This window comes from Arachis ipaensis, chromosome B08 (assembly GCF_000816755.2).
Source record: "Arachis ipaensis cultivar K30076 chromosome B08, Araip1.1, whole genome shotgun sequence".
Taxonomy (NCBI): Eukaryota; Viridiplantae; Streptophyta; class Magnoliopsida; order Fabales; family Fabaceae; genus Arachis; species Arachis ipaensis.
Genome location: NC_029792.2, coordinates 2,345,056 through 2,356,477, shown reverse-complemented (window position 1 = coordinate 2,356,477; position 11,422 = coordinate 2,345,056). Strand labels below are relative to the sequence as shown.

Here is an 11,422-nt window from a genome sequence, read left to right as displayed (position 1 = left end):
CCTGCATATTCTGCAATGAAGTCGGCGAGGCACTGGGCTTTAATCGCCGTCCGAGTTTCGTACTTCAAGTCGAACTCGGAGAGCTCTATTGCCCATTGAACCATTCTTCCTGCAACATCCGTCTTTTGGAGGATTTGCTTCATGGGTTGGTTCGTGCGGACTCTTATTGTGTGAGCTTGAAAGTAAGGCCGTAGCCTTCGAGAGACTATCACTAAGGAGTAGGCAAACTTCTCTAATTTGTGATATCTTAGCTCAGGGCCCTGTAGAACTTTACTGATGAAATAGATTGGGTGTTGACCGTCCTCGTCTTCTCTTATCAAGGCTGCTGAGACAGCCTTGTCTACCACGGATAAAGAATTATCTCTTAGGAGCTTAGTCAACCATTGTCTTAGGGTTTCCCCTAGGTTGGCTCCTATGTGAGTGTTTTTTCCTTCCTCTTCGCCGACCTGAATCTCCTCGGTTTTTCCCCCGGGCTGGGGTCGCAGCTCTTCTTTAATCCTTGCTCCACCGAGCTCTATTGTGTGAACTTCTTTGCCTTTTCCTCTCAGGTTTAGGCTTTCATTGTAGCATTTTCTTGCCAGCTTCTGATCTCCCCTCACCGTTGCTATCCCCGCTGAGGTCGGGAATTTCATGCAGAGATGGGGCGTCGATACCACCGCTCCGAGTCGATTAAGGGTAGCTCTACCGATTAAAGCATTATAGGCCGACCCCACGTCGATGACTATGAAGTCTATACTCAGAGTCTTTGATTTCTCCCCCTTTCCAAAGGTGGTGTGGAGGGGCAAAAATCCTAGTGGCTTTATTGGCGTGTCACCTAATCCGTACAAGGTGTCGGGGTAGGCTCTTAATTCTTTCTCATCTAAACCTAGTTTGTCGAAAGCGGGCTTAAAGAGGATGTCCGCTGAGCTTCCTTGGTCTACTAGTGTTCTGTGTAGATGGGCATTTGCCAAGATCATGGTAATTACCACTGGGTCGTCGTGCCCAGGGATTACTCCACGCCCCTCTTCCTTTGTGAATGAAATGGTTGGAAGGTCGGAGGACCCCTCTTCGACCTGGTAAACTCTCTTGAGATGTCTTTTACGAGAGGATTTTGTGAGTCCCCCTCCCGCAAACCCTCCTGAGATCATATGGATATGTCTCTCCGGAGTTTGTGGTGGTGGGTCTCTTCTATCCATATTATCTCGCTTTCTTTTTCCATGACTGTCCGACCTTTCTATGAGATATCTGTCAAGCCGACCTTCTCTGGCCAGTTTTTCTATCACATTTTTAAGGTCGTAATAGTCGTTTGTGGAGTGTCCATATATCTTATGGTACTCACAGTAATCACCGCGGCTCCCCCCTCTTTTATTTTTAATGGGTCTGGGAGGAGGCAGCCTTTCGGTATTGCAAATTTCTCTGTATACGTCCACTACAGGAACTTTCAGGGGAGTATAAGAGTGATATTTTCTTGGCCTATCGAGGCCGAGTTCTTCCTTCTTCTTAGCTTCCCTCTCCCTCTCTTTCGTTGAGGGAGGGTGACCTGGTCGCAAACTCGGGTCTCTTAGCCTAGCGTTTTCTTCCATATTGATGTACTTTTCAGCTCTTTCCTGTACATCACTTAAAGAGGCGGGATGTCTTTTTGATATGGACTGTGAGAAGGGACCTTCTCTAAGACCATTGACTAGCCCCATGATGACTGCTTCGGTGGGCAGGTCTTGAATCTCCAAACATGCTTTGTTGAACCTTTCCATATAGGCCCGTAAGGACTCTCCGACCTCCTGTTTTATTCCCAGGAGACTTGGTGCATGTTTTACTTTGTCTTTCTGGATGGAGAACCTCATCAAGAACTTTCTTGAGAGGTCTTCAAAACTGGTAATTGACCTCGGAGGGAGGCTGTCGAACCACTTCATCGCTGCTTTTGACAAGGTTGTCGGAAAACCTTTGCATCGCGTAGCGTCAGAAGCGTCAGCCAGATACATCCGACTTTTAAAGTTGCTCAGATGATGCTTTGGATCAGTGGTTCCGTCGTAGAGGTCCATATCGGAGCTTCTAAAGTTTCTCGGAACTTTTGCCCTCATTATGTCCTCGCTAAAAGGATCTTTCTCCCCTAAGGGCGAATCTTCTCTCCCGTCGTGGGAGTTCTGACCTTTGAGGGAGGATTCTAACTTTAAGAGTTTTCTTTCTAACTCTTTTCGTCGCTCCATCTCCTCTTTTAGGTTTTTTTCGGTTTCCTTTTGTCGTTCCCGTTCCTGTTCTAGCTGCTCGAGGCGACTGTGGATTAATCCCATAAGCTCAATTGCGTGGGATGGTCCTTCTTTTTCTGATTCGCGCCCCTCCGAGGAATTCACCTTCGGGTTTTTGATTCCGGAGGTGCCTTCCCTGTGTTGATCATTGGCTTCCTGGTGAAGGGTCTGGTCTGCCTCATTGTTTCCAGTGTTTAGATTCTCTTGTTCAGAATCTGTCTCCACATGACCCTCTTCAGGAGATCTATCCGCCATCACTGGTTGATCTCTCGGGTCCCCGGCAACGGCGCCAATGTTACGGTGGGTAACCGGAGATTAATGGGCTGGATGGCGTTGGTTGAGGGCCAACCCTTTGGGTTGGGCTTCTTTGCTTGGATCCTGGGCCCTATTTATTGGGCCAGGGTATGAATAATGCTTAAATCAAATTTAGATATGACCATGGAGTGAGCTTCAACATCTAATAGATTTAGATATGACCCTAGCCAATTAATTTGGTTTTGTCTCTTTTTTTTTCTTTCTTTTCTATTTAGTCACCAAAAAAAAAAATTAAATTTGCCTAATTCAATTTATATAAATTTATTTAGGATAAACATATAACCAATTTTTATTCAGCGCTTTTACAAAATTTTAGTCTTGATCAATGTAAATTATCCTTAGTTTTATTCTATCGTAATTTGCCTTCTTATTTATTTCACCTTTTTATACTACTTTTTCCTCTTATTTTTTTCCATCAACTATTTATAATCCCCGAGAGCCTCCAATATCATCATTCATATGTCGTTTACCACTATCTACCATCACATCTACTATTGTTGTTGGTTAAAATTAATTATTTGTTTAAGTAATGTAACTTAACATCATATATACACTTAACTTTTAAAATGAACATCATCTAAAGGATACAAATAATAACAGCATCCAACAGTCTAATCTGCTGAATACGTAGATGCTATATAGAATATAAAATATAGGTAAAGATTTGCATCGAATTCCTTGCATCAAATCAAGCAAGGAACTGTGAACATTTTTCTTTTCTGAATAGTCATTATAGATTAACTTCATAGTTCTCAACTGAAAATAATCAGAATATGGTAAAAGTGAAGATCAAAATTCCTAATGCATAAGGCTGAACACAAGCACAAGAACAAGATGAATTATACTAGCTTGCTCTCTCTCTCAAAGCACATATTTTATGGTCTCGAGGTCTTTCAATTGAGGATTCAAGAAAAAAGAAGCACAAGAACCTTACATGACTGACTGCAGAAATATATTTCCCAGCCGAATAAAAAATGCTACTATAGTCAAAATAACTATGCCAAATGAACTGAAACCCAGTTCAATAACCCTAAATCCCAACTCACTTGAAGAAATGCATCAAATTGCTTGGGGTTCAACTTTTTGGTCATTGTCTGTTGAGGTCGCCAGGTTTTGTGAGCTTTCCGAGGCTTTTACTATATTCGGGAGGTACCTCCAACAGCGCTTGTGAACGCCACTAATTTTCTTGGGAGCATCGGCTGGCAAGCCTGCGATAATTTCTATGATATCAGAGCCAGCCAGACAACAAGTACAAACGATCTTTGCTGTTCATGTAATGCCGCATATAATAGGCTTGTTGTAATTTGCAAATGGCTTAAAGAATTTATTGAGCAAGGCTTCTAAGTTCTAACACATAATCATATTAGCATAACTTAGGAGACTTGGATCATAAAATTCGACATTATTGGACATGATACAATATGAATCAGACAATTAGAGAAAGTTCAGCCAGTAAGAAGAACAAAAGCATTCAACTAGATATTCCAATAAACTAAAAATTCAACCAAGAAGCACATCAAAACCATACATAGCACATTCCAGCTTCCTGATTCAGTATTTCAGCTTTTTAATCACATTCACTCCCCTAAACCCCTTCCAACCACACCATAAGATTATGTTACAACAAGAGAAAAGTGCATCAACAATATGCTCAAACACTTTTCACTTATCAACATTTTTTATTGATTATGCAGACTCTTCAGATATGGATCCCTTGCAAAGAGATTATAATATACATTACCCTAAATGATTACCAAGCCAAATTCATATATAACACTCCAATTGAAAAATAAAAATTCAGCATAGTAATCACTGCCTTCAACAAACAAAACTAATTGCAAATCCACAACTTCTTAATAAAGCACTTCTACTAAAAATGCAAAACAGATTTTTTTTTAAAAAAAAAAATCAAAACTTTGATAATAAGAGTTACGAGACTAACCATTTTTATAAGCAATTCCCCATGCCTTGCCATGTCTTCCATCCTGCCACCAAAAAAAAGAGGGATTTGAGTTTGATCGCGAATTTCAAATAAGACGATGAAATGATTAAGATTGAGAAAAATGGAGGAACCTTGTAGAGATTAATTTTGGTGATTTCATAAGAAACTTCTTTCCAGTGACTCTTGGCCATGTGGTACCCGATTCCCCAATTAGGTAGGAACTGAGCGACCTCGAACAAGTTCTTCTTCTTTCTTCGCTTTGATTTCTTAGGGCTCTGAGAAGCTGCAGAGGAAGAGACAGAAGCAGAAGTCGAAGGAGAAGTGCTTAGGGTTCTGATGAAGCTGAGTAAGGAATAGCTTCGAAAAGTTTCGAGCTTGGTACCCAACGCCATCGCCATTGGTGTTTTCTGTTCACTGCTTCCTCTGTTTCAAGCTGGCGGCGAAAGTTCCCATTTTTCCCCCAAAAAATAGTAATAGTATCGTTTGTTATTATTATTTATTATTTATTAGTAAATAAAAAAAGTTATTTACACTGTAAAATACGCATTATCTTTTTATTTATAGATAGTAGCTTTACTAGGCTTGACCGCTTAAGTTTATTTAAATTAATAAATATTTAGACTATTAAAAGAAAATTAATAAGCCAAGAAGCAATAGCTCAAATAGCATAGTCCCTCCATACTCAATTAAGAGGTTGTGGGTTCGAGTCTCCATATCTTCGGTAAAAATAAAAAATAAAAGAAAATTAATAAAAATGTATTTTGAGATAACAAAAAAAATAAACCGACTGATTTCCAAAAAAAAATTTGATCAAATATTGATGTACCAATTTGAGTTTAAAAGTAAAGAAATATAAAAATATTACAAAAAATAATTATTATATGAAAAAGTGGGGAGCCAATGGAATATTTGTACCGTACAATGGAGATATATGGAGTATTAGAGTTTCTCTATCAACGTAAGTTTCTGGGATGAGTTGTATCATGACATGGTATTAGAACTCTAGATCCGAAAGGTTAAGAATTTGATTTTGGATGAACCCTAAAATTATTATATATTTATGTATATTTATATATATTATTTAATTCATTTTTAAGTGTTTTCTAAAAAATATCAAAGAGAAGTTTGCATATAACTTATATAACTAACTAGTTTACATGAATCAAATCAAGTAGACAAGTAATCAACTCAAATATTAATTAAAAGATGACTTATCTATATTTTGGATATTTTATGATTATGATAATTTAACTTACTTTTAGTAAATCTCTAAAATTCACTAATCTAATTCAATATTTGGTATATCAGTTCTTTGTTTCTAGTAAGTTTAGCAGAAATCAAATATGTTTTTTGCATAATTATTCTGCATTGCCAATTAATTCACATTATACTGATAAATTTAACTACTACTTTTTTCTAAATCATAGTTTTAAATGAGAAAATGTTATAAAAAAATAAAATAATAAAATGTCAACTAATGATATAAGAAAAAAACAATATTGGAACCCACTATAAACATGATAGTTTCTACTTTCTAAGGTTATTTTTAAGTGTTTTCTAAAAAATATCAAAGAGAAGTTTGCATATAACTTATATAACTAACTAGTTTACATGAATCAAATCAAGTAGACAAGTAATCAACTCAAATATTAATTAAAAGATGACTTATCTATATTTTGGATATTTTATGATTATGATAATTTAACTTACTTTTAGTAAATCTCTAAAATTCACTAATCTAATTCAATATTTGGTATATCAGTTCTTTGTTTCTAGTAAGTTTAGCAGAAATCAAATATGTTTTTTGCATAATTATTCTGCATTGCCAATTAATTCACATTATACTGATAAATTTAACTACTACTTTTTTCTAAATCATAGTTTTAAATGAGAAAATGTTATAAAAAAATAAAATAATAAAATGTCAACTAATGATATAAGAAAAAAACAATATTGGAACCCACTATAAACATGATAGTTTCTACTTTCTAAGGTTCAAATCTGAAGAAAACAAGAATTCCGCATCATCTACATGTTTCATGCAAACTTTCAGTGTCATCCACACTTTCATAAACTAACCTTGCTGCATGGACAGCATGGTTAAATACAAAAATCTCGATGCTATTCTTGATTTCAAAACTCTCTCTCTACATACAAGACTAAGATTACAGTTGGAATCTTCCTTCTTTGGTCTGTACACTTGAATGTATATCAATAACACCACTCAAACATGATTGCATTCATCTCCATAGGAATTCCCAAGGTCCTGATCCTGTTCCAATCCTGCATCATATGATCTTAATTACTTCATTGATTGAAAGTGAAAATTTCAATTAGGTGAAAAGAAAAGAAAACATGAGAAAAAAAGGAAGCTTTTAGTTTGGAGAGTTTAATTTTGATGCTGTAACGCGTTTTACACAGTCGTGCAATCACATCACTTCTTTTGGATAACCATTCATGTGGTCTATTTTTACTGATATGGTGTTATGTAATTGGATGCACGTGTAAAACTACTTTACATTGAACCAGTACATCAAAATTAAATTGGGTTTTCATTATCTGTCTTTTCAAACAACAAAACACAATGATACATTAGAAAGTAGTTGGATTAATGAATCATTGTCATGTTTAAGTAGATAGAACAGAGAAGTATATAGTGGGGTTGAAACGTTACCTCAAGAAGCCAGCAAAGGCCCTAAGAGACATATAAATTGTCAAAGCAATCCATATTCCAATGAAACCACCAGCAGATGACATGATAAGTAAACATACTATGCTAATGATGGCCACCACAATCTGAGAATCAAGAAATGCAATATATCATAAATGAAGTAACTTTTCCTGCTTGTTTCTTATATATTGACCCAAAAACATGGAAGAAAAACCCACCATAGAGAAGGCTGAATATGCGAAATCAGATGCTCCAAAGTTGACACCATCAAATACAAATGCCAATGAGTTCAGGGGTTGTGTTAATGCTACAAACTGGAAAAACAAGTAACATCAATTTAGAGGACTTTTAACACCATAGAACTGCTTTAATGATTGAACAAGGAATAAAATTACCGGTATCCCCATTCTAATGAGATGGAGGACTTTAACATCTTCAGTAAACAGCTTAGCTCCAAAGTGCAATCCTGTTCCAAGAATAAATGCAAGTCCCACACCTAGAACCAATCCCATCTGCAGAAAAACTTGTTATGTTTAAAGTTTTGCTTATTCTAGAAGAAAGACTAGTCGCTGGAATTCTTGTCAAACATTGGAAAGAACCTGCAATACTCGCGAAGCAGTTGTTGTGGCCTTCTCATAGTCCTTATTAGCAAATGCACCCGCAAGAATAGCCTAAACAAACATCATAATTTGCAAGTTATGAACAAACAGAAACACAGACAACCATAGAAATCGCCTTTTCCCTTCTATTTCTAAAATCTAAATTAATTGTTTCGCACTGAAGTCGAACGAGTATGTATCTAACCTGCCCAGCAACAGCCAGACCATCAGCCAGAAGAGACACTGCCAGCCAAATCTGTAGGCACACTTGAAAAGCTGCCATGGATGTTGATCCGTGGCGCGCAGCTAAAGACGCGGCCAGTGTCACACAGAATGTTACAGCAATGACTCTCATTAACAATAGGAAACCTATATGACAAGAATGAAAAAGAGAAAGAGCAATTTTAATTGTGGTCTAAATGATAGAATCTTAATATTTGGTGAAGAAGATTATATTCTCACCATTTCTAAGAAATCGGTCAAATCTCAAATGCTTGATGCTTGGAGGAATAAGATCAACTTGTTCCATCAACCTCCATAGAAGTATAACTGAAATAAGGTACCTGCATTAACAGTTAAGTTTAAAATATGAAATTTTGGCATAGAATAGTTTGCAGGGTCAACTATACTTAATCAAGAGTGTGTAATAACAGAAAGGAAATTGAAAACAAACACAAAACATACTGAGATATAACATGGGCAATGGCTGCACCGCTGACGCCTAAGCGAAATACAAACATGAATAAAGGATCTAATGCTATATTGGTAACATCTCCAGCCACTAGATTACATCAAAGAAAGAGTAATTAGAATCAGATGATAGCAGGATACTGTGACACTACTAAATCAACATAAATTCTAGTATGTCAAGGAATACCAGTAGCATATAGAGGAGTTCTAGTGTCCTTAAATCCTCTGAAGACTCCCTGCATCGCCAACGAAAGAAGAACCGCAGGAGCACCAAGGGACCGCAGTGTCAGGTACCGTTGCGCAGGGTGTAGCATAGGAGAGTCCTGAACAAATATCCTGTATTATTAAGCAATCATCCTCTTCTGGTTTAAATTGCTGAAGCTTTAAAGTAACATAAAAGTTCTTACAGAAGCTACTCCCATGAAGTTCAATAAAGGTTTTGCTGCAGATATAAGTAGTACTGCCTGGATGAGGCCAAGGATGCCGCCGATAAATATTGCAGATGAAGCCGAAGGGATATGCCTTTTCTTTTGTTGCGCCTCCTCAACTGTGTCAAAGCTTTCACCAGCCAAATCTAGTTTCTGAATACTTCCAACAATGGTACCTTTCTGGGGTAGGAACTCTTTGGTTTCAGCATCAGAGGGTGGACCTGCTTCCATGGTTTCGCTTTCATCTACCGGAGGACTTGCTCCGGTGATGCTGTCTTCCTCAGCCACAAAAGAGGTTGTGCAACTGACAAGGGGGAATATTGCAATCCTTGACACTTGATTGAAGAGAGCTATTGAAACTCCTACAGCAGCAAGCTCCACTGCACCTGCATGAACCAAAATGCATTATAAGAAATTCAACTTATATATTCCAATTCTCATTTCTACCATAGTTCCATGGAACGCAATAAGTTCTGGTTTAGTACACAGTACGCGACATGTAAAATATTTTATATGAAAAGTATATTGAGAAATGTTTAAGTACCAACAGAATTTATTGTTTGTGGCCATCGCTTTCAGTCATCAATCTAATTCCTTTAGTCTAATAATTCAACAACATACTTTTAGTCGACGCTTTTAAACATTGATGGCTAGCTGCTCGCCAAAAAACAATAAATTCTACCTACCCTCTAGCATTCTTCGAGTATATTTATGCGAAAAGTACAGTAGGTGAATTCATGTAACTATGATTTCTACTAATCATTACAGGAAACATACCGATTCGGCCTATGAATGCTGTGTCAACCAGTGAAGCTATGGGGTCTGCTGTCAAAGCCATTGCTGCAGGCAGTGCAATAGACAATATTTCACGACCAAGACTATCTAATTTGAAAACTTGTCTGCATTAACAATAAAATCAAAAGTTAACAGAAACAACAACACCCCAAAAGATAAAATCAAACACAGGAACAGGATTATATGAAATCAAATCAAACCTGGTATCCTTAAAGAAAGTGCAAAGTGGTATTCTCCTCCAATCCCCTGATGATGTTGAGGAAGACGGTTTCTGCTTCTCAGCCATTTTCTCTACCAAAAAATCACTGTGTTGTTTGGAAAACCAACGAAACAGATAATAAATAACTATTAATAAGAATTTGTAGCTGAAGGAATGCAAATAGACCTCCACTATCTAATAATGCATTTAATCTTATCATAAAGATGGAATATATGTGAAGGAATAGTGATCACAATCAACAAAACAGATGCTATTTCACATATTATTCCCCGGTGGATATTACTCTAAGACAAAAACAGAATCACAAGTTTTAAAGAACAAAACAAAAAAGGGGTTAAGAAAGAAAGAAAGTGGTACCTATGTGACGTTGAGATGAGTAAGTTCAGTGCAGAATGAGTCAAACTTAAAGCTGATATCAAACTCTGAATTCTGAATGTTTCTGGTAACTGTCTCAAGAACAAAAATCAGAGACAGAAATACACTGATTCCAAACTTGAAACACGAGCCAAGAAAGGATAAAAGAAAACGCAGCTGAGTGAGTGGAGAAAAAGTGAAGAATCAATCCAATTTGCAAAAAGAAGACAAAGAAAGTGCCACTCGGATTTCCACTCCAACGCTTTAAAACTTGCACACACACTTGTCTTTTAAAATATGTAAAATAGCGTCACCATCCAAAAGAATTCTTGTACGAATTATGATCATCACCATAATCATGTATATAGATTCATATATCTCATCCCAGAGGCGTAAAATTGAAGCCAATTATTGGGAGAGGAGATAACAAAATCTGGAACAAGAACAGAGGCACCATCATGCATGCATATGTCCCATGTTATATATATATAAAATCAGATGTCACACAATATGCGTGCGACATTAGAAGAGAAAGGCGGAAACATTTTCTGAGGTAGCAAATCTGGAATCATAATAATGGTGAAGGAAGATGAAATAGCGTGGGGGTCCCACCAGTTTTCAGGGCACAGATTCTTCCGGGAACTCAGATAATTATTACTTTGAAGACTCAGATAGATTTAGAGAGGCGTTTTTCACTTATTACGCCGACCATGAATAATGTTGTGTTATGTGTCAATACGAGGATATATAGACGAATTTCAAAGCGGCACTGCATGCTTACCACACCTTGCCACGTGTCCATGCGCTTCCATTATTCTTAGCCTATGTTTATTTGAGGGTGAAAACTCAGGTAACGTGAAGTTGATATATGAGAGTCGTTAAAATAAAAATTTAGTCAAATAAGTCAAATTATCTAACGATTTTCAGTTATCAATGTCACGTGAAATCAACTGTACCTGAGTTTTCATCTTATTTGAGAGAAAAATAGAAAAAAAAAATTAAAAAAAGGTTAAATAGTACAAAAAATTAACGAGATTTACTATTTTTTTAAAATATAATATTAGAAAAAAAAAATAGAAAACTTGTTATGTTTTTCTATTTTTAATGTTACCTTTTTTTAAAATATATTTTATAATATAAAAATAAATTTATTTTTTTTAATATTTTTTTATTTTTAATCTAAATA

General features: G+C 36.5%; 2 protein-coding genes and 1 long non-coding RNA gene across 3 annotated transcripts; 1 reads left to right on the top strand and 2 right to left on the bottom strand.

The window, feature by feature from the left end:
* LOC107614237 lies at positions 3,253–4,985 on the bottom strand. The gene is made up of 3 exons (XM_016316463.2): positions 4,611–4,985; positions 4,480–4,522; positions 3,253–3,745 (listed from the first exon to the last, which is right to left on the bottom strand). Exons 1-3 carry the CDS (start codon positions 4,875–4,877, stop codon positions 3,597–3,599), a joined length of 459 nt encoding a protein of 152 aa, XP_016171949.1. The 5' UTR covers positions 4,878–4,985; the 3' UTR covers positions 3,253–3,596.
* On the top strand, positions 5,871–6,691 carry LOC110265586. Its single transcript, XR_002351746.1, has 2 exons — positions 5,871–6,018; positions 6,473–6,691. It is a non-coding gene; the product is annotated as an uncharacterized LOC110265586 (long non-coding RNA).
* Positions 6,394–10,676, bottom strand: LOC107612990 (protein DETOXIFICATION 42; the record flags this gene model as incomplete). Its single annotated transcript, XM_016314805.1, is given in 13 exon segments — positions 6,394–6,762; positions 7,154–7,275; positions 7,369–7,464; positions 7,546–7,662; positions 7,750–7,821; positions 7,955–8,118; positions 8,212–8,312; positions 8,434–8,530; positions 8,627–8,762; positions 8,847–9,253; positions 9,645–9,766; positions 9,863–9,967; positions 10,240–10,676. Coding segments are annotated over 12 exon segments (1,563 nt in total). The 3' UTR covers positions 6,394–6,719.

Coding starts and splice junctions, on each gene's coding strand:
- LOC107614237 (XM_016316463.2), bottom strand. CDS start 4,877: ATGGCGATGGCGTTGGGTACCAAGCTCGAAACTTTTCGAAGCTATTCC. Junction 4,523..4,610: donor CCAAAATTAATCTCTACAAG/GTTCCTCCATTT, acceptor TTTTGGTGGCAG/GATGGAAGACATGGCAAGGC. Junction 3,746..4,479: donor GGGAATTGCTTATAAAAATG/GTTAGTCTCGTA, acceptor AAATTATCGCAG/GCTTGCCAGCCGATGCTCCC.